The 22,793-nt window shown below is 43.2% G+C and overlaps 1 protein-coding gene across 1 annotated transcript in view; it reads left to right on the forward strand.

The window, feature by feature from the left end:
• SAE1 (SUMO1 activating enzyme subunit 1) overlaps nt 1-22,793 on the forward strand; it is a 72,125-nt gene that overhangs the window by 19,590 nt on the left and 29,742 nt on the right. The window contains exons 4-6 of the mRNA XM_007168187.3: nt 352-494; nt 1,754-1,853; nt 12,935-13,040. Of these exons, the coding sequence (XP_007168249.1) occupies nt 352-494; nt 1,754-1,853; nt 12,935-13,040 (349 nt within the window). The remainder of the gene's footprint in view (nt 1-351; nt 495-1,753; nt 1,854-12,934; nt 13,041-22,793) is intronic.

The following is a 22,793-nucleotide window of genomic DNA, read 5'->3' on the forward strand; positions in this document are numbered from 1 at the left end:
TAAGTTATATTACTGTCTTTTCCTTTTCCTGAAAACTGTGAAATGTGGTTTATATATGTTCATGGTTTAGGGAAAACAAATTCATCGAGTGCCTTTTACTTAATAGCTAAACACGTTTCATTTTGGTTGCAGAAGGTGAAGTGACCGTCTCATGATTTACATTTTCTACACACTGAAACCTGCAACTTTTCTTTTGTCTTCTAACCATAGCATCCAAAGAACCTGTTGTACCAGTTTGAAACTGGCTTTATCCATGCCCAGAGAGACTGTTCATTAAGGTGTATTTAGACATCAGGGCGGTGATTCACAGTCTGCACAACTCACATCCAGCCACTTTCTTTCTTTCTGCAGGTATGTCTGACTTGCTGCTCCAGGGATATCATAGTTAAAGTTGACCAGATCTGTCACAAAAATAGCATCAAGTTCTTTACAGGAGATGTTTTTGGCTACCACGGATACACGTTTGCCAATCTCGGAGAGCATGAATTTGTAGAGTAAGTCTGGGGAGAGGAGGAGAGAACATAAAGCCTTTTCAAAATGTAGTCCTATTTACTGGTAGGAAATGAACCATTTAAGGAAAGTATTTAACTATAATACTTAGAACTTTGGGAAACCAATTCATTAACAGCTTACTAAATATATAGATTGTGTGCTCAGAATTATAGGAGATGTGGCCCCTGCCTTCCAAATTGGTGGTCTCCTCTAGAGCATGAGGAAAGCAGTTCTAAGGCGATCGAAACACACCACGTGGGTATCTGATCAGTTTGGACTTCAGGTGGTGAAGCCACACTTTCTATTCAGAGAGAACCTGCTCGGATTGTAAACATTTGTTCCCCAGCTGGGGCTTGCGTGTGTTCAGGTTGAGAGATGGTAAAATGAGTACTAGTTAGATGGGCAACTCTGTAGGCACGCTCAGCCAGAGTCTACCTTGGAAAAGCTCCAAGGTCTAGAGACTGCTCTGGTGGAACAAACAGACCTCCTCTCATTTTGAACATTGAGGTTACAGACCATGGTGATTCTCACGTAATGAGACCTGCGGTGTTTTGAACTTGTAGCTTCTAGATGAAAGATGGCAGATGATACCAGTACTGTAAAACTACAAGAGTTGGTTTTGGGGCTGTAACTTTGACCACCACCCTTGCCGATGAGAGGTAAAGAGAGACACTGTGTGGTAGGTGAAACCTCCTACCAAGAGTCAAGAACTACTTTCTTTTGTTCAGCTTCTTAGGCAAGTCACTGAACTTTGTCCAGTCTGCAAGTTTCTTGCCTGTAAAGTCGAGATGGGGGAAGGACAAACATGTTCAAAATCTCTTGTATCTCTAATGTTTTATGGCTTTAAGAAAATCTAGTTTTTTGGGCACCTTATAAATGGATAAAGAAGTCACAGTAGAGAAAAGAAGGCCAGATTATTTTAATGTGAGCTCCCCATGGCAGAGAGGAGGAATTGAGTTCAGCTCTTTATTTCGTGATTCAGGTGGAACATTTACAAAGTTTATTGAGAGTATACTATGTGCTAGGCAGTGTGCTAAGCAATTTGTTATTTCTCTTCTAATAATTCTTCAGGGATTATCATTCCCACATAGCAGGTAAGTGAGGCATCAGGTAATCAGTGGCTGGGCTGGGATTTGAGCTAGATCTGTATGAGCTTTTGCTCTTAACCACCATCCTATTCAGTGAGCCACTGATGCTGTTTTTGTTCTCATGGCATGATTCATAGGGTAGAACTCGATTCCCTCCCCTTGTCACCCTCTAGGGAGAAAACCAAAGTTGCCAAAGTTAGTCAAGGAGTAGAAGATGGACCTGATACCAAGAGAGCCAAACTTGATTCATCTGAGACAACCATGGTCAAAAAGGTATGTGGAGGAGAGGGGTGGTGTCAAGGGTCAGAAGCCCTGGGGCCTTGTAGGCTACGGGCCATAACCATTGCCAGCAAGGGAAGCAAGCATGTAGTCCTGAAGGGAGGAGTCTGGACAGATTAGGCCAGCGCTTGTCCCATTTAAAGGGGCAGCTGTGCTTGGTGCCAGTTGGCTGTTGCTGTGAGGGAATGTGGACCTAGTGACGTCAGATGTGATTTTTCAAGAGAATGAGAAAGAAAGATTTTTTTTAATATGCTCTGTCCCAAACTTTTTAATACCGGCAACCTTTTTGCATGCTGTTTCCATCCACCCTGTAGAGACTAAAGAGGACATGCCTGCAAGACTTACCTGCTCCGTGGGCCACAGATTTGCACCTCTGGTGTATGGAGCAGCATCAGAAAGACTTTTTGAGCACAGGCCCTGACTCTTTTTTTTAACTTAGGTCACTTTTATTATTGCTACATCTATTTTTTTATTATTAATTTATTTATTTGGTTGAGTCAGGTCTTAGTTGTGGCATGCGGGATCTTTTGTTGCGGCGCACAGACTTCTCTCTAGTTGTGGCACGTGGGCTCTAGAGCGCAGGCTCAGTAGTTGAGGCGCGCGGGCTTAGTTGCCCCACAGCATGTGGCATCTTAGTTTCCCCACCAGGGATGGAACCACGTCCCCTGCATTGGAAGGCGGATTCTTAACCCCTGGACCACCAGGGAAGTCCCCACTCTTATACAAAAAATTTTTTTTTTTTCAGATTGATAGACAATTTAGTAAGGTCCTAAGTGGACAGGGAGACAGTTTAAACTTGATTGCTTAATTGCTGTTTTGCTTTTTTAAAACAAAGTTTTTGGTTTTTTCCCACCAAATAACCTTTTAAGAAGTAAGGTCTCAATGTTGACAAGTGTTATCAGATGTATATATATGTGTGTGTGTATATATATATATATATATATATATATATATATACACACACACATATGTATATATTTTAATGTAGTTTACATTAGGGGCTTAGTCTCTACTAGGATTGGTGCTGTAATTCATTTTATAGAAAGAGGAGTGGGAAGGGAATCAGTAGACAGATGATGGTTTTGTAGCTAGCGTTGGAATTTGAGAAGGGAATTCATACGATGGGGAAAAAAACAAGATGAAGTGTCCAGAATTGGTTTTGTTGAACTGAGAGGAAAGACATGGCCAAGCCCTTATTTACTCTTTGCTTTGTAGATCTAAATGTTGAGAAAGAAAAACAGCTGGTCAGGGCATCGAGTTAAAACTGCTCTAAAGGGGGGATTCTAAGAGTGCAGAAACCACAAAAGAGACTGCAGAAAACCACAAAAGTGGAACTCTTTTGAGTTTCCAGCAAGGCTGCGTTGGAGATTTTCTTTTTCTTGCTCTTTATGTTTGTATTGGAATAGTTTGATGCTGTGAGTGTAATACAGAGGAATTATTAAGCCCTAATTTTAGTGTCTATTCACAGGACCATAATTATCCAGAGTGAACACTGGTGTTTTGGCCAAAACTTGGGTCTTTTTCTTTCTTCCTTTCTTTCTTTCTTTTTGAGGCCCAGTCAAGCTTTATCTGAATAGCTCCGTGAGTTTGGTGGGGGGAGATAAATTGTTAACTAAGGGAGGAGTACAAAAGCAGCTTTGTGGGTGCTGTCAATTTATAAATCACACCCTCTTACAAGTGTGACACTTGGCCTTGGTGTGAAGGGTTTTATGGCTTAAGGGCCTTCTCTGATTGAGGCAGGTCTTTCACATTCAAATGGAGAGAGCCCTAGCTTTGTTTGCCCTTCACAGCTGGAAGTTTCCTGGGAGTCAATTCTGATGGTGCCCACTGGGGCAGATCTGGAAACCTCTTTTGGGAGCCACTTTAGCTAGCTATGAGGAGAATGTGGGCAGCCCTGGCAGGCACTCGGCGGCCTTCGCGTACCATTCCTAGGGCTCTTCAGTCACACAGCTCTTTGTGCGGCCTCTTCCTACATGGGGCCCAATTTGAAGGTATCAAAATATTCCCCAGCTGACATTGTTAGTCAGCTGTTTCACTGGGACAATTCAGGCTTGGATTCCAACCCTGAGCCCTTAAGGTTCGGAGGCATTCAGTGCATTCCTGATGACAATCCCTGGGATTCCAAACCTTGTCTTTGTGCGGCCTCACCGCGAGCACTGTGGAAGGACCGTGCTGAGCAGGGTCTGGGCCTTGGCTTTGCCACCTTGCAATAACACGCCAACTCCATTTTGGCAGTGACTGCTCCACGATTTCGAAGTTTTCCTCCAATTCAAAAATCCCTTGATTTAGATTCTGCCCTTTCAACTAGTTGGGTTATGCTCAGCGTGCAGGATGGGGGTGGGGAAGCAACCACTTCCCGTTTCCTGTGAAAGGCTTCTGGTTAGGGTTCCCTTCCCCTCCCCCTTTTCCTTAGGTTCAACCCAGTGTTGTAAAGCCACTTTTGCTTCAAGGTACACATTGTGCTCCTAAATTAGAAACGTTAAAAAACAAAGAGGAAAAACAGAGCTTGTGGTTTTCACACCGTCTAGGAGGACACTGGCTGGGCCTTCCTAGCACCTGTGCCATCATGATAAATACGGCGGTGGGAAAGTGCCCAGCCCAGAGATAGGTGTGCAGTAGTAGATTGTTTGCTTCCTTCGGTGCCCAGGAGAAGTGATGAGACAGATTTCGTCAGAAACAGGTCTTGGGCATAGACCTGATGTGGGCTCTAGTATGCAGTAGATAAAGGAGATTGCAGTGGTTTTGTGATGAGGAAGTGTCCGGAAAGGCTTCCCAGAGGAAGAACTGTTAGAGTTGGCATGTGAAGGACAGTCTGCCAAGCACCAAAGCCAGGACCGGCATCCAGTCACAGGAAATAGGGTCAAGAAAAAGCACAGCTGTCGAGACAGAGTGACTCTGGCTTCCCTCACTCCAAGCAGCGAGCCCTTTCTGTATCTGCGAGTTGCAAAATGCCTACTGTGGACAAGGCACCACTGTATTGGGTGCAGGGAAGCAAATTAGCCCTCTTGTCTCCGTTTACAGCTGACACTAAAGCCAAGAGAAGTTAAGGAACCTGCCCAAGATCACACAGCAGTGTAAGAAGGAAGGAGTAGGTGGGGAGAGAGCATAGGCAGTGGCGAAGGGCGCAGGCACACCTTACCACCCACAAGGTGAATCCCCTTGGAGTTTCTAGGATAACTTGAAATTTTGTGAGGATGGTGGGATGAAATATGTGGAAATTGGGATCACTCCAGAAAACTTTGAGGATGAAAAGCCACCAATGTGCTCCCGTGCTGCTGCTCGTATTTCTTTATTGTTAGGGGGCTGCCAGATAGGAGTGGATAGATGCCTAGTGCTGGGTACTCTCCATAATAGCTCTTTAAAGGTTAAACATGAAGTAGGATTTGCTTCTGACATGCTAAGAAACTACAGATTTAATTTTACCACTGCTTCTGATGTAGTGGGTGACTAATTTGGGCACTGGTAATCCTTTTTTCATGAATTAGTTGTGAAATTCCACAGTTGAGGAGTGATTCATTATTTTGATTTCCCCCTTTCTGAGCAATTTGTTGACAACTCTCTCATCCTCCTCTCACCCCCATCCTTAAAGCAGCATTCCTGATGACTGACTAGTGTAGTTCCTCCTCTTTTCTGTGGCACGTTGATTTGTAACGCTGGTTACACCTCAGATTACTTGTCAGGGTCTCCCTCATTAGAGTTGAAGCTCCATACGGGCTGGGCAGTTCTGTTCGCTGCTCTGTTCCTGGTGCGGTGCCCCGCACACTTGTGTTCAGGAGATTTTTTTTTAAATAAATGTATCTACTTATTTTTGGCTGCCTTGGGTCTTCATTGCTGCGCATGGGTTTCCTCTTGTTGCAGCGAGCGGTGGCTACTCTTTGTTGTGGTGCATGGGCTTCTCATTGCAGTGGCTTCTCTTGTTGCGGAGCACAGGCTCTAGGCACGTGGGCTTCAGTAGTTGTGGCACGCAGGCTCAGTTGTGGCTCGCGGGCTCAGTAGCTGTGGGTTGCTCGCGGGCTCTAGAGCGCAGGCTCAGTAGCTGTGGCGCACGGGCTTAGTTGCTCCGTGGCATGTGGGATCTTCCCGGACCAGGGCTTGAACTCATGTCCCCTGCATTGGCAGGTGGATTCTTAACCACTGTGCCACCAGGGAAGTCCCCAGGAAATGTTTGTTCAGTGTAGTTGTGGCTGTTCCAGCATCATAATGTGACCCAACTCTGGAGGAGATTATTGTCATTGTAAAAAGGATTTATTCAGTTAACTTTCTTTGTGATCAAATAAATGGATTAATGTTGTAGTACATTAGTTCTCATAGTTTAGGTTATTTGAGCTGAGCTGAGAGAACAGACTTTGAAAGAAGAGAAGGTTCTTGGCTAGGAATATGTAGAAGTAAGTCATTGGGTTGCCTAGACCAGAACCTGCAGGCCAGAGAGGTTCAAAACTAAATTGTCAGAGAATCACTTGGTTCGGGGGAGGGGAGCAGGCAGGGAGGTGCAGGGTGCAAATCGCAGAGAATTTGGTGGACTGCTGATAGTAGGTTTTGCAGGTAGGACAGTTGTGGAGTGTGGGGTGGGTGCTGGTGGTGCCTTGTCTCACCCGAGAGAAGTTTCTTGGCTCTATGGATGAGGAAAAGGAGTCCCTCCCATCATCACAGCACAGTCTAGTCTTGTGTGTATGTGTGTGTGTGTGAGAGAGAGAGAGATATTCAATATACAAAAATCACGCGACATGAATGCAAGTTATGGAGCATAATGGTAAAACAAATACTATCCAACTTAAAAACCAAAATGTTCCCAGTACTGTTGTACCAATCTGGATGTTCTTTCTCTGTCTTCTCAGGGCTGCTGGTACATTTGTGTGGATTTAATAAGGTATCCAGAAGGGGTGGATATAGCCCTGCTTGGCATGGTGTTTTGTCATGTGTTTGTAAATCTAAACAATGGAATAAAGCTTATTAGGTGGTGTTGTAGGTATAAATTAAAAATGGAATTAAGAACGATAGAGCTAACCACCATGTACCCACCACCCAGTTTAAAGCATAAGACTTTACTGATGTGATCGAGGCCCCCTGGTTATCGCTCGCCAGCATGAGTAACCACTGTCCTCAGTTGTGGTTCTTATTCTGGGCATTTCTTCTTACTGCACATGTTTGTTTTTCCAAGTAATATAGAATTGTTTGGTATGCTTTTTAACTTCTTAAAAATTGGTTTTGCATTTTATGTATGCTGCCATGTGCTTTTTAAGAGCAGCTTTATGTTTGTGAGGCCATCTGTGTTTGTGTGTGGTTCTGGGGCTTCGCTGTCCATTATGGTAGCCACCGTCCGCATGTGGCTATTTAAATTAAAATTAATGAAATTTAAATTAAATTAAAAATTCAGTTCTTCAGTCTCACCAGCCATATTTCACATGCTCAGTAACCACAAGCGGCTGGTGGCATCCATATTGCAAAGCACCAACATGCAGAATGTTCTTGTCATCATTGCAAGTTCTCTTGGATAGCAAGCGCTGCAGTTTTTTTTGGTTTGTTTGTTTTGTTTTTGTTTTGACCATAGAGTATTTGTTGTGTGAAAACATTACTATTTATTTATTCTCCTATTAACGGGCATTTAGGTATATAAGTTTTTGCTCTTACAAATTGTGCTGCAGTCATTGTGTGTTTGTGTGTGTGTGGGGGTAGATAATCTCCTTGGGTAAGTGTGTGATTTCTCTAGGATATAGGAGATTTAGGATGTGCACATCTTCAACTTTACCAGACCCCAAAAAATAACTCTCAAGTAGTTTCCTCAATTTACATTCCAAACCCAGCAGCATGTAACAGTAACATTTGGTAACTTCAGGCTCTTTTGCCACTCTGCAGAGTGTGAAAACTGTCTCGGGTTGTGGTTGTCAGTTGTTAAAATGCTTTTGAAAACTATAGTCTCCCATGAGTAGTTGTGGAAATTAGACCTAGAAATCTGTAGTTTGAAAGTTGTTTCAATTCTGATTTACATTCAGCTTTACATCCAGATCTGTATCACTTGTTATAGATGTTCAGCCTGATATAAAAAGTAAAGTAGGTTCACAAGTCCCAAGTGTGGAAAATACAGAAAAAGTTGAGAAAATGTGAACCCTGTTACCCAGTGATGTCAGTATTCCTTTTACGCATGTACATAATAAATTAGAGCACTAATTAATATATATTAGTACATGCAAGACATGTCTAATGATCTAATGTAATATATGACATATATGTGTATTGTCTTTTCCTTTTTTCACTTCATATATTTTCATAAGCACTCCTCAAATCTTTATGTCTACTTTGGAGAGCATGATTCTATTCTATTCTATTTATTTTTTTATTGACATATGGTTGGTGTACAATTGGAGAACATGATTTTAAATGGCTGTATGTGTCGGTCTTCCCCTTTTTGCTTTGCCATGATCTATTGAGCCAGTTTCCTATTGCACAGAGGTTATTGCAGTCTCCCACTGTTCTAAATGGCCCAGCACAACCCCTTAATTTGATAGCTGATAGACTGTGTGGAGAATTCATCTTTATATTTATTGTTGGGCTTTTCGGCAAATGAAAAGCAGGTAGGTCCTATCAGCTCAAGGGTATTTACTGAAAATCTAGTCCATTCAATGCTGTGCCTTTCACTGTGGTCCCTGCCTCAGGAAGCTGCTACCCATCTGAGGAGAGGGGATCAGTTAACGGTGTGAGGGAGCTCATTATTAGTCTTAACTAGACTCTCAGATTGAAATCCTCAAGGCCCAGAATCGTCAGGGGAGAAAATGGACAGTGGAGGGGAGTGGGTTAGGCATTCAAGGCAGAGGGATCCATGAGCCAAGGGCATGGAGGAGCGGGAGGGATGAGCGAGGTGTGAAAGTTACCTTCATCCAGGGGGGTGGTGGTTGCTACTGCCTGGCAGGCGCTGCCGGCTGCTTCGTCTGAAAGGCTCTTCATTCCTTGAAAGCACCGTCGAGCGGGCTTTTCTCTTTATAAACTCAGTGCCAGTGAGGTCGGTAAGGCAAGCACCACCTTTTGCATCTGTGCTACTACAGATTAGGCAGCTTGGTTAAGTTTTGTTTTATTTATTTATTTATTTTTGTTTGTTTGTTTGTTTTATAAATTTATTTATTTATTTATTTATTTTTGGCTGTGTCGGGTCTTCGTTTCTGTGCGAGGGCTTTCTCTAGTTGCGGCGAGCGGGGGCCACTCTTCATCGCGGTGCGCGGGCCTCTCACTATCGCGGCCTCTCTCGTTGCGGAGCACAGGCTCCAGACACGCAGGCTCAGTAGTTGTGCCTCACGGGCCCAGTTGCTCTGCGGCATGTGGGATCTTCCCAGACCAGGGCTCGAACCCGTGTCCCCTGCATTGGCAGGCGGATTCTCAACCACTGCACCACCAGGGAAGCCCAGTTTTGTTTTATTTTTAATAGTTATGAGCCATGATAGTAGATTTTGGGTACCTTGAACCAGAAAAGGGGGCGTTAATTGAAGGCAGGCAGGAGTAGCACAAGAAGCATGGAGTAGCTCCTGTGATCTGAGAAGGGGAAAGACCAGGGCAGCTGGGGAGCCTCGGAGGCAGCCGGAATTTGGCCTTTCTCTTTAGAGCTCTGACATTAATGTGTCTCCATTTCCAACTTTCACACTCTCGATTCCCAGGAGAAACAACCTGATGGGTCTGGCTTGGGTCATGTGTCCACCCCTGGCTTTGTCACCTGTGGCTGGAGGGCTGGTACACATTAAAGACAAGGCCACAGGGGGCCTCCTCCTCAGATACCAGGAAACTTCTCTAAAAGTTGTCAGCCACAGACAGGCCCAAGAGAGGTTAATTCATTTGCCTAAGGTCACAAGTTAGTGGCAGAACTGAGTCTAATTCTGCCCTTAGAGTTGAGGAGGGAAAAGGACCTCTATCCTTGGCCCCGGTGCTATAGAAGGTCCCACTCTGGCCTTCCTCCAGCTATTCCCCTCGCAGGGTAAGGATCCCATGGGATGAAGGAGATGCATCTGCCTGGATCTTGTAGCCTTCCTCCAGTTCTAGACCACATTCTGGATACCTGGACCCCTGGAATCTCCTGCCCAGATAACCCCAGGCTACTTTCCGGGCTTTTGTGGGCTTCCTTCCCTGATCTGCCTCTGGAGTACAGACCTTGCCACAATGTCTGCATGCCTAGGCCTGAGGGGTGGATGTTTTGGGGGGGAAGGATGGGCAAAGCCTTTTGCAAAGTTAAGTGCAAAGCCCCTTGCATTTTGGGTCAGAGCCAGAGCGAGGAAAGGGTGTGGGTATGGCCTTCCCAGGGTATCTCGTTCTGGCACAGTACTCCCAAGGAGTGTGAGAATTCCAAATTTGAACCTGGTCTTCCAGGTGGTTATGAAGAAGGTTTATTTGTCAATGCAGGAGAATATAATATACTTAATAACTTATTAGTGTGATTTATAACTAAATATGTAGACATGGGTTTTCATTTGTACTCTTACCCTCAGGCCCTGAAAGTGTTAGAGGTGGGCCTGCCTGGGACTAAGACTGTAAAAACAACTTTTTTTCCCTTCATTTGTCATATAATGGCCTAACGAATCAGTGGATTCTTAGCATTGGTCTTTGCCAGACAAACTACAAAAATTCTGAATTAAGGTCTTGGTAGTTTCTGAAGCCTGGTTAAGACTGTTTTCTTATTGTGATGGCATTTCCAGACCATACTGCTGATGGCTTGATCTGCATTGTAAGCCTTGCTAAGAAGGGTCTGGCAAGTCTGTATCAGGCACTAAATGTCACTCTGCTAACTACGTGACTTATCTGTTAAGGTCAAACAGACCCATTGACCAAAAGGTTTGAGGGCAATACAAACATCTTGTATGCTAGCTTTTACAATGGATCCAGACCCCAAAGGAGTGATTATGGGGAGGCAGAAAGCCACCTTGAAAACCACGACTGTTTTATCTTCACCAGCAATTTGAACTTTCATCTTTCAAATCCGTTATGGTCTTCAGCAAGCTGCCTGGTAGCTGATAGATCTTGGTTCACTTAGCCTGCTAAATTGTACCTTTGTTGTCTTTTTTCTCTTTTATTTTTAAAATATCTGATGTGTGTGTGTGTGTGTGTGTCTGTGTGTGTGTGTGTGTGTAGAGAAGACAGGAAGAAAGACGCACAGCTCTGTAAGTTTGAAATTATTTATACACTTACACACATATACCATCTTAAACTTGGTAAAAGTAGCTAGTACTGACAAAAATTTGAGAGTAAGGTGCTACCACCTTACTCCCAAATATTTCAGTCTGTATTTTCTCAAACAAGGCATTCTCCTTAATCAGAAACCAACCCTCAAAATCAGGAAATACACATGGGTACGTCGCTGCCATCTAATCCTCAGACCCCATTCAGGTTTTACTAGTTGTTCCAATCATGTCCTTAACAGCAAAAGGATCCAGTTCAGAATCATGTGTGCATCTAGATTTTCATGACACCTGAAGGTTGCAAGCCAGTTATTTTGTAAAATGTCCCTTAGTTTAGGTTCATCTGATGTTCCCTCGTGATTAGACTCTAGCTACACATCTTTGGCAAAAATATCACGACATGGATGCTTCTCATTGCATCCTGTGGTCTGGTGCGTGGTTCTCACATGCCCCTTTACTGGTAATGTTAACTTTGATCATTTGACTAAGATTGTTTGCCAGAATGCTCCTTTGAAAACAGTTTTTTTCCCTGTGTGACTAATAGGTATTCTGTGGAGGGGTATTTTGAAAATATGTAAATACCCCATTCCTATCAAACTTTATTAATTAGTTAATTTTAGGTCTGTGGACTAATGGATTATAGTTTACTTAAAGTAATATAATCTATTTTTATCCTCGAATTGTTTTAGTATATTTATCCTCAAATTCGACCAGTGGAAGCTTCTTTAAGCTGGCTCCTATTACCTCTTGACATGGCCCATCATTCTTTGAGGACTTTCCTTGTTTCAGGCTCTTCTTGTGTTCCTGCTGCCCCAGTTTTGAAATCAGTCATATCTCTAAGGAGAAATGTTTCTCTTAGTGGTGAGTAGAAACCAAAATCTGGCTGTTAGATGTGCTCATTGCTATCAGAGTATCATTGCTTTTAGACCTTCTCAGTGGACACAGCAGGTAAATATTTGTATGTGTACACATACACACACTTGCACCTACATTTATTTCTTTATCTGCCTATATATATAGAAAACGAGTTCATGCCAATAACTCTCACCACAGGCTTCATTCTACTTTTCTCCTTTTCCATATTTCTAATTCTCTTCTTCTCTGACAGTGAGAAACCTGGCTCCCCAGATTCTCAGTGTAATTTCTTGTTGCATCAAGTCCTCGGATGTGATCAGCCTCCTGTTGCTGCCCTTTGGGGATGCCCTTCTTACCCTGCCCTGCTCTGTCCCTTCCAGCCAGGCCACCCAGCCCCTCCACACACATACTGTTTCCCTGCCCTTCCTCAGTCTCAGCAAATGGCTTTTGGACTTAATTGTTTAGGAAAGGGAAAGGAAAACCATTTTCTCATTCATATTTAGTTGTTTATATTTAAAAATATAACTGTCTCATGGCATTTTTTTGAGAAAATTTGATTTAGCTTAATAGGTTTCAACCATATTTCCTCCTACCACAGAGCTTTTGCAAATGCCATTTCCATTTCCACAGCCTGGAGGTTTCATTCCATCCCCTTTGCTTGTTTTTCTTGCTGTGATTTACGGATATTGTTGTTTGTTTCTGTTTACTAATACAAAGAAAATTTATTGAATATCTTTAGACACATATTCTTGGTCACTTATGAAGGTATTTCTGTGGTGTAAATACCACCAGAGTTCAAGAAAGAGCCAGAATGGAACTAGGTCTTTAGCTTTGCTCTGTCTTTCTTCAGTGCAGGGAGTACATATCATTGATTTCTGTGTCCCCAGTGCCCAGAGGAACACACAGTAAGTGCTCAATAAACATTTATTGGATTTGAGTGGGCCTCAGCTTCTTTTAATGAACAGTAAACCTTATAGAATGACATTTCTCCTAGAAATGGTGAAGAGTTACTGCCTTGTGATTTAAAGCCAACATATTTTATCCCTAAGCAGTTTTGTCTTTTTTCAACAGAAGGTGGTCTTCTGCTCCATCAAAGAAGCGCTGGAAGTGGACTGGAGCAGTGATAGAGCAAAGGCAGCTCTCAAGCGCACGACTCCGGATTACTTTCTCCTTCAAGGTGAGGGCTGGAAGCAGAGCTTCCCAGCGAGCCATCTGTGCTTTGATTTCTGCACATGTGGCTGCCGAGGCCAGGTTTCTTGAGGTTTGCCGTGCGTGGAGTTCCCCCTTAGCTGGTTCTCAGTGGCCACTTAGAACAACAGAGTGAATGGAGAGGAGGCCTATCACTGAGCTCTGGTTTCTTAACGATTTTTGCTTTTTTTATTATTTGTTGAAGTGAACTGCCCTCTAAAGTTGAGCCTGAGATAACAGTGCCAGAAATCAAGCTCTTTTCATCACTGCTTTCCCTCTTCAGAGTTCTTCCTGGGCCTTAAAACCAGTCTTCCTCTCCTGAAGTCTTTTCCCCCACTCTCACCATCATTGCTGGTGTTCAGGAAGCATTAGCTAGGTATTGGTTGCTGTCTCAGTGTTCTTGTGCCTGGCACTTTTATTTTTTAATATTATTATTATTATTATTATTTTTTAATTTATTTATTTTTATTTATTTTTGGCTGTGTTGGGTCTTCATTGCTGCACGCGGGCTTTCTCTAGTTTCGGCGAGCGGGGGCTACTCTTCGTTGCTGTATGCAGGCTTCTCACTGCAGTAGCTTCTCTTGTTGCAGAGCATGGGCTCTAGGTGTGCGGACTTCAGTAGTTGCAGCATGCAGGCTCAGTAGTTGTGGCTCACGGGCTCTAGAGCACAGGCTTGCTAGTTGTGGCTCACGGGCCTAGTTGCTCCGTGGCATGTGGGATCTTCCCGGACCAGGGCTTGAACCCGTGTCCCCTGCATTGCGGGTGGACTCTTAATCACTGCGCCACCAGGGAAGTCCTAATATTATTTTTATAATAATCATAAACATTGAGTGCTTACTAGCAAGAGCCATTGGGAGTTGATACTATTACTATCCCTACTTCACAGACAAGGAAACTGAGGCACAGAGAGATTAAGGTTGCTCGTGTTCTCACAGTAAGCCAAGTAAATGTATAAATAACATCGGTTTGTTAATAAGTGTAAAAATAATCCATATTTGTTATAGAAAATACCAGAAAAAAAGCAAAAGAAGTCACCTCGACATTTTTGTACTTTTGGGGATGTGCTTCCCAGCTTCCCCCCCTGCCCATGTTGGCACATAGAAAGCCCTCAGTAAACAGCTATTAATTTGGAAAGGTTTGGGGTATAGCCTGAGCGTTTCTAACTGCTGCTTATAAAAGGAGTCAACCAGTATTTGAGTTTACCATAACCTGGGGGTTCTCAGCCAGGGGCAGTCTTGTCCTCCAGGGAACACTGGCAGTGTCTGGAGACATCTTTGGTTGTTATGACTGGGGTGGGATGGGGAGAGGGCAGGGATGTTGTTTAATATCCTATGACACATGGCACAGGACAGCCCCCCCATGACAAAGAGTTATCTGGCTGCCAGTGTCGATAGTGCTGAGGTTGAGAAACCCTGATCTGACCCTTTGCAGTTTCCAGAGTATTTTCTTGTCCATCTCATCATCACAGCTCCCTTATGAGGTGGACAAGGTGGGAATTATCCCCAGTTTGGTTTCTTGGGATGAAGAGACAGAGTCCCAGAGAGGCTTATGTTTTGCCTGAGGACACAGAATGCAGATGGCAAAAGAGCAGCCCAGGTCTTTGAAGTCTAATTAATTAAATACTGTGAGAGGTACCAGGTAATGAAAGCATCCGGGCTCCATTCTCAGCGCTCTATGGGTATTAGCTCGTTGGGTCCTCACCACATTCACATGAAGTAGCTGCTGTACCCCCACTTATAGGCATTTTAAAAGGTATAGATTGGTGAAGACACAGGCGTGTGGCCACCCCTGCCCTCAGGAGCCCATCATTGAGATGGGGAGGCAAAACTAATGGCCTGGAGACAGTGTGGGGGAAAATGTTTATTGAATCCAGATAGATTCTGCTGACCATCACTATCAGAAGTTACAAGGGGCTGGGGAGTAGACAGGTTGTGAGGCAGAAGCAGGAGCTTTAATATTGTGACCCAGATGGCAGGCAGTGGTACACAGTTCAGAACTAGTGCTCTGGAATCAAAACAGACCTGCCTTTCAGTCCTGGCTCTGTCATTTTCTTAGGTGAGTGATGTTGAGCCACAGACTTAAATTCCCTGAGGCTTCCTCAGATTCCCCTCTGACCATGGGGGTGTTAATAGCGCTTGCCTCAGAGGGCTTTTGTGAGGCTTGCATGACACACACGCAACGGGCTTAGCACACAGCAAGTCCTAGAGACCTAATCCAGTTATGTGCTTGGAGATGGGAGGTACTTCGCAACTGTGTAGTAGAATTTTAGGATTGACTCAATTTACCCTTTTTAAAAAAAATTTATTTATTTAAAAAAATTTTTTGGCTACGTTGGGTCTTCGTTGCTGCACGCGGGCTTTCTCTAGCTGCGGTGATTGGGGGCTGCTCTTCGTTACGGTGCGCGGGCTTCTCATTGCAGTGGCTTCTCTTGTTGCGGAGCACGGGCTCTAGGCACACGGGCTTCAGTAGTTGCAACACGCAGGCTCAGTAGTTGTGGCTTGCGGGTTCTAGAGTGCAGAATCGGTAGTTGTGGCGCGTGGGCTTAGTTGCTCCGCGGCATGTGGGATCGTCTCAGAGGAGGGCTTAAACCCGTGTTCCCTGCATTGGCAGGCGGATTCCTAAACACTGTGCCTATTGGATTTTAGTTTTTTGCCTGTGACACTTTGTTGGATAATATACTCCATGTGTTTACTTCTCTTTTCTTTTTTTTTTTTTTTTTTTAATTTTTCAATTTTTTTTTAACGTTTTTATTGGAGTATAATTGCTTTACAATGGTTTACTTCTCTTTCTAAATGGTACTAATTATCTTTTTAGTTTCAAGTTCCAGGGCTTTGGATTTGGTGATTGAAACTATGTTCATAAAGCAACTATACTCCAATAAAAATTAATTTAAAAAAACTGTTCATAATTAATAGTCATTAATTATGACTATTTCTTTGTTATGGTAAAAACCACATACCATAAAGTTTACCATCTTAACCATTTTTATGTGTATAGTTTTGTAATAGAGAATTTTATTTTCTTTTTCTTTTTTTTTTGCAGACTTTTTTTAATATATATATAAATTTATTTATTTATTTAATTTATTTTTGGCTGCATTGGGTCTTCATTGCTACGCGCGGGCTTTCTCTAGTTGTGGCGAGTGGGGGCTACTCTTCGTTGTGGTGCACAGGCTTCTCATTGCAGTGGCTTCTCTCGTTGCAGAGCACAGGCTCTAGGTGCGCAGGCTCAGTAGTTGTGGTGCGTGGGCTTAGTTGCTCCGCGGCATGTGGGATCTTCCCGGACCAGGGATCGAACCCGTGTCCCTTGCGTTGACAGGTGAATTCTTAACCACTGCACCACCAGGGAAGTGTTCCTGGAATAGAGAATTTTAAAAGGAGGCAGCCCCACATATCATACCGTCTAGACCAAGGCTGGCAGCTGTGCGCTTCCCACTCTCCCCTCCATCCCTCACCTGTGGCAGATGTGGCTAATAAGGCCTCATCATTGGCTGGCCACTTTTCTCATAGCCTTGGGATCCTTTAAACAGCACTGCCTGCAGTTCCCTCTCTGATTTGGCATACAAATACAAATTAAGCTAACTCTCTCCTTATAAGAATGAGGCCTAGAAGGGAAGTGACTCCCCATGGCCTAGGTCTAAAACCCAAGTCTCCTGATTCTTCCAGGATCTAGTTCTTTTTACACCATCCCCAGTGTTCTTCCTGAGTTTTTTGGATATCCAGCATAGCCTTTCCTGGGCTTTTCTGTTTGTAGCAGATGACATGTCCTAACTTTTCTTGCGTGGCGTCATATGCATATTCCTGATGATATTCTTTTTGCCCTCTTGGGTCGTTCTGAGCTCTGTGTGTCTTTCCAGAGGTGCTGCAACTGGAAGTATAAGGAGTGTTCCAAATGCAATGAGCATGAGGGCCTGCTTTGCGGTCTGGGAGTTTTTCTCTTGGTGTATATTTGATTAACTCCTTTGACTAGGGACTGGACTAAGCTTCTGGAAGTAGAGGGAAATGGCTCTCGTGATCTCTTTCCCTGGGTCCTGCCGGCAGCTTAGACTTCTGCCAGAATTCAGCTTGTAAGTATTAAGCTGACTTTCTGAGCATACCACCTTCTTTTTTTTTTTTTAATGTTTGAATTTTATTTTATTTATTTTTTTATACAGCAGGTTCTTATTAGTCATTAATTTTATACACATCAGTGTATACATGTCAATCCCAATTGCCCAATTCATCACACCACCATCCCCACCCCCCCGCGGCTTTCCCTCCTTGGTGTCCATACGTTTGTTCTCTACATCTGTGTCTCAATTTCTGCCCTGCAAACCAGTTCATCTGTACGATTTTTCTAGGTTCCACATACATGCGTTAATATACGATACTTGTTTTTCTCTTTCTGACTTACTTCACTCTGTATGACAGTCTCTAGATCCATCCACGTCTCAACAAATGACCCAGTTTCGTTCCTTTTTATGGCTGAGTAATAGTCCATTGTATATATGTACCACAACTTCTTTATCCATTTGTCTGTCGATGGGCATTTAGGTTGCTTCCATGACCTGGCTATTGTAAATAGTGCTGCAGTGAACATTGGGGTGCATGCGTCTTTTTGAATTATGGTTTTCTCTGGGTATATGCCCAGTAGTGGGATTGCTGGATCATATGGTAATTCTATTTTTTGTTTTTTAATGAACCTCCATACTGTTCTCCATAGTGGCAGTATCAATTTACATTCCCACCAACAGTGCAAGAGGGTTCCCTTTTCTCCACACCCTCTCCAGCATTTGTTGTTTGTAGATTTTCTGATGATGCCCATTCTAACTGGTGTGAGGTGATACCTCATTGTAGTTTTTTTTTTTTTTTTTTTTTGGATAATTTTTGTTTTTTAAGGTTTTTTATTTATTTATTTATTTATTTTATTTATGGCTGTGTTGGGTCTTCGTTTCTGTGCCAGGGCTTTCTCCAGCTGTGGCAAGCGGGGGCCACTCTTCATCGCGGTGCGCGGGCCTCTCACTATCGCGGCCTCTCTCGTTGCGGAGCACAGGCTCCAGACGCGCAGGCTCAGTAATTGTGGCTCACGGGCCCAGTTGCTCCGCGGCATGTGGGATCTTCCCAGACCAGGGCTCGAACCCGTGTCCCCTGCATTGGCAGGCAGATTCTCAACCACTGCGCCACCAGGGAAGCCCCTCATTGTAGTTTTGATTTGCATTTCTCTAATAATTAGTGATGTTGAGCAGCTTTTCATGTGCTTGTTGGCCATCTGTATGTCTTCTTTGGAGAAATGTCTATTTAGGTCTTCTGCCCATTTTTGGATTGGGTTGTTTGTCTCTTTAACATTGAGCTGCATGAGCTGTTTATATATTTTGGAGATTAATCCTTTGTCTGTTGATTTGTTTGCAAATATTTTCTCCCATTCTGAGGGTTGTCTTTTCGTCTTGTTTATGGTTTCCTTTGCTGTGCAAAAGCTTTTAAGTTTCATGAGGTCCCATTTGTTTATTTTCATTTTTATTTCCATTACTCTAGGAGGTGGATCAAAAAAGATCTTGCTGTGATTTATGTCAAAGAGTGTTCTTCCTATGTTTTCCTCTAAGAGTTTTATAGTGTCCAGTCTTACATTTAGGTCTCTAATCCATTTTGAGATTATTTGTGTGTATGGTATCACCTTATTCTTATATTCAGAAATACTTCTTTTGACTTGCTGTGGGGCCATTCATATAACTAGCTGTGAGATTCTCCTGTAATTTGACTTCACTGGTTATCTAGGAGAGCATAGTAGCTTCCAACGCGTGAAGTTGCCTTTTGCCAAATATACTTGCCGTCAACTGTCTTTGCGACTTTGGTTAGGTAAGTCAGTTTGGCGCTAGGCTTTTGTTTCCTCACCTGTAAGGTGTTAGGACTAAGTTAGCCTGCCTGTTTCTAAAATCTCTTCTCATGATCCAGGTAGTCAGTGACTCTAATAAAATAAAAGTTCCTCCTTGTGTCTTGTGTTTCTGTATTTTTAATTTTTGCACTTTTGACAACTTGACTGAGGTGTGATTTATGCCAGAAAATTTACTCATTTTAAGTGTATTTCTTTTTAAAATTTCTAGAAATTATTTCGAGAATTTGAACAAAATGTCCTCCAGTTTGTCCTAAGGTCTAACTGTAGTTTTGCCCAGCCAGTTTTGATGGTCAGCTGTAGCAGTGGAAGTGTAGTCCAAGTAGAGTAGTGGGCAGTCTTGTGTTAGGGAAAAAGACGGGCTTTGGGGACTACCAGAGTTGAGCGCAGGTCCCAGCTCCTACCTGAAATTGATATAATTTAAAAAGTGCCCTTGATTTTGTTATTCAAGTCAAACATTGGTAACATTCTACTGGGTTGGCCAAAAAGTACCTTTGGTTTTTAAGTAAAAATAAAATACACATTTTTCATTTTCACCAAGAACTTTATTGAACAATGTATTCACTCTTTTGTTTCACTACCTTCTGCCATTTTTCAGGCAACTTCATAATTCCATCTTCCCAAAACTTTTTATCTTTTTGAGCAAAGAACTGTTCCAGGTGCCTTTTACAGTCTTCCAGGGAATTGAAATTTTTTCCATTAAGAGAATTTTGTAAAGACCGAAATAAATGGAAATTCGAAGGACAATGTCTGGTGAATACGGCGGATGAATTAGAGCTTCCCAGCCAAGCTGTTAACAGTTTTTGCCTGGCCATCAAAGAAACATGCAGTCTTGTGTTATCCTGATGGAAGATTATGCGTTTTCTGTTGACTAATTCTGGACGCTTTTCGTCGAGTGCTGCTTTCATTGGTCTAATTGGAAGCAGTACTTGTTGGAAATAATCGTTTGGTTTTCTGGAAGGAGCTCATAATAGAGGACTCCCTTCCGATCCCACCATATACACAACATCATCTTCTTTGGATGAAGACCTTTGGTGTGGTTGGTGGTGGTTCATTTCGCCTGGCCCACGATCTCTTCCATTCCACATTATTGTACAGTATCCACTTTTTTTTTATTAATTAATTAATTTTATTTTATTTATTTTTGGCTGCTTTGGGTCCTCGTTGCTGCGTGCGGGCTTCCTCCAGTTGCGGCGAGTGGGGGCTACTCTTTGTTGCAGTGCATGTGCTTCTCAATGCAGTGGCTTCTGCTGTTGCGGAACGTGGGCTCTAGGCATGTGGGCTTCAGTAGTTGTGGCACACGGGCTCAGCAGCTGTGGCTAACAGGCTCTAGAGCACAGGCTCAGTAGTTGTGGCGCAAGAGCTTACTTAGCTGCTCCGCGGCATGTGGGATCTTCCCGGACCAAGGCTCGAACCTGTGTCCCCTGCATTGGCAGGCAGATTCTTAACCACTGCGCCACCAGGGAAGCCCGTACAGTATCCACTTTTTATCACCCGTCACAATTTGTTTTAAAAATGGAACGTTTTCATTACATTTAAGTAGAGAATCGTGTGCGGAAATACGGTCAAGAAGGTTATTTTCGCTTAACTTAATGTGGAACTCAAACATAAAAGCGATTAACATAACTAAGCTGGTGCAAATGATTTTCAACGCTTGATTTGGATATTTTGAGTATGTTAACTGTCTCCTGTGTGGTACAACATTGATTGTTCTCAATTAATGTCTCAATTTGATCTCTATCCACTTCACCTAGTCTACCCGACTCTGGAGCAACGTCCAGTGAGAAAATCTCTAGCACAAAACTTCGCAAAACACTTTTGACATGTTTGATCAGTCACAGCACCTTCTCCATACACTGCACAAATCTTTTTTTGCATTTCAGTTCCGTTTTTACCTTTCTTGAAATAATAAAGCATAATATGCCAAAAATGTTGCTTTTTTCTTCCATTTTCAGTATTAAAATGGCTACACAAAAATTCACCAATTTTGATAAGTCTTTTTTAAAATGCACGCTGATATGACAGCTGTCACATACAATCTAACAAAATTGTTTCTAATGAAGTTAAAGACGACTAAGTGCTACTAGAGCCATCTTACAGAAAAAAACCGAACGAACCTTTTGGCCAACCCAATAACTTCGGGCTGTGGGATGGCCTTGGGGAATATCCAACTTGAATGATCACCTTTTTTAGGCAGTACTCTAGTTTTCATGTTTGCTTTGGAAAAGATCTTGGAGCATATATAGAGTGACCTCATTTGTCTTGTTGGCTGCAAAATGTATTTCTTTGAGTGTACTATCATTTGTGACCAGTCTCATCAAATGTAGGTTGTTTTCAGTTTTTCTCAGTCCTTGAAATTTGTTCCCAAGAGACTTTCTGGGAATGTGACTAATATACCTGATGACGCCTTAGGAATTCCTCACGAAGTCAGGGTGCTTGGCTGTGATACACACGAGAATACCTTTGTTTCACCATTGCGTAATGGAACACTTAGTAGGTGCTTGATAAATAAATGGATGCTCGATAAATAGCTTTTGCATGAGTGACTGGTTTGCTTGTCTGGTCATTTCTTCACCCTAGAGAGAGAGCAGCCTGCCCACTCGTGTCCCTGCAGGCTCCTCTTTCCTGCCTGCTTCCCCGAGCACTTGTCAGGCTTTTGATCCCAGTGTCACCTTGGTCCTGGACTGCCCCTCGCGCGTAGATGGCTCTTCCTGCCCCATTCAACTGAATTGTGAAGCAGCTGCCCTGCCGTCCGTGTGCGTGTGTCGTCCATGTGCATGTTTGTGCCTTGTTTGTGTGTTGAGTGTTTTTCCAGTTTACTTAATAAGATGGTGGCCAGACCGAACGCTTCCTGCTGCATTTTTCCACCATCTTGAGAGTCGGCCTCACCATCTGTGAGCCAAAGGTCTCATCTTTTTATTATTCTCCCATGGCATGTTGCAAAACATTAAGTGTGAGCTGGTTTCCTGTGGCAAAAAGTTGACTTTGATTTGTTCTTTTTGAGGTTACTGTGAGTTTATCATAACAGGAGTGCTAAAAATATCGGGTCTAGTATGGAAACAGCATTCACTTACCAGCATGAATAATAACACACAGGTTTAGTCCAGAGCAGGGAAGAAATAGGCTTCATCTCAAGATGTGAACTACTTAGCAGAGAATCCTTGGCAATCTTAACTTTCTCAGTCTGTTCTGACGAGTCGTGGAAAAGTACTTAGTCCGTGTTTGAGCCACAGAATTAAAGCTGAAAATAATCTTAGACCATTTTTGGAGCACCTGATATGTGTCAGATCCCGTGCCTGGGATTCATCACGGGAAGAAGAAGTCATCTCCTTGCCAATGCAAAACTCAATCACAAATAATTCTACTCCTTGTGAGGAGAGCTGTAACAGAGAGCTATTGACAAAGCTGTCGTGTTGTGCTGGTCTGTTTTTCAATATGTGTGAATTATTCTACCATCAAAAGCAAACTGTTATGGGAGCTCAGGGAACTGAGGGTCTGGCTGTCTGGGGAGTTGGGAAGTCTTCAGAGAGGAGGAGACATCTGAGCTGGATTTTAAAGAATAGGTATTGGCCAGGTGGTACAGGGAGGTGAGAGTGTTGCCGGCAGAGAAGCAGTGCTGGCAGGCGGCCAGCGGTGCAGAGACCGTGGCACAGCGAGGCTGGAGCTTGGTGGGTGCCGATCAGAGATAAGATCAGGGCCTTGCTTTTTTTAGGTTTTTATTCTTACAGCCAGTGGTTTCCCAACTAAGAGAATGTCAGGCTCACTCGTGGAACATTTGAAAAATACAGATTCTCTGGTTCTAGCTCAGATTTACTGAATCAGAATAATTAGGAGTGGCTGGAATCTGCCTTTTTGTAAACCTCCCAGGTTTCTGAAG

This window comes from Balaenoptera acutorostrata, chromosome 19 (genome assembly GCF_949987535.1).
Source record: "Balaenoptera acutorostrata chromosome 19, mBalAcu1.1, whole genome shotgun sequence".
Classification (NCBI taxonomy): domain Eukaryota; kingdom Metazoa; phylum Chordata; class Mammalia; order Artiodactyla; family Balaenopteridae; genus Balaenoptera; species Balaenoptera acutorostrata.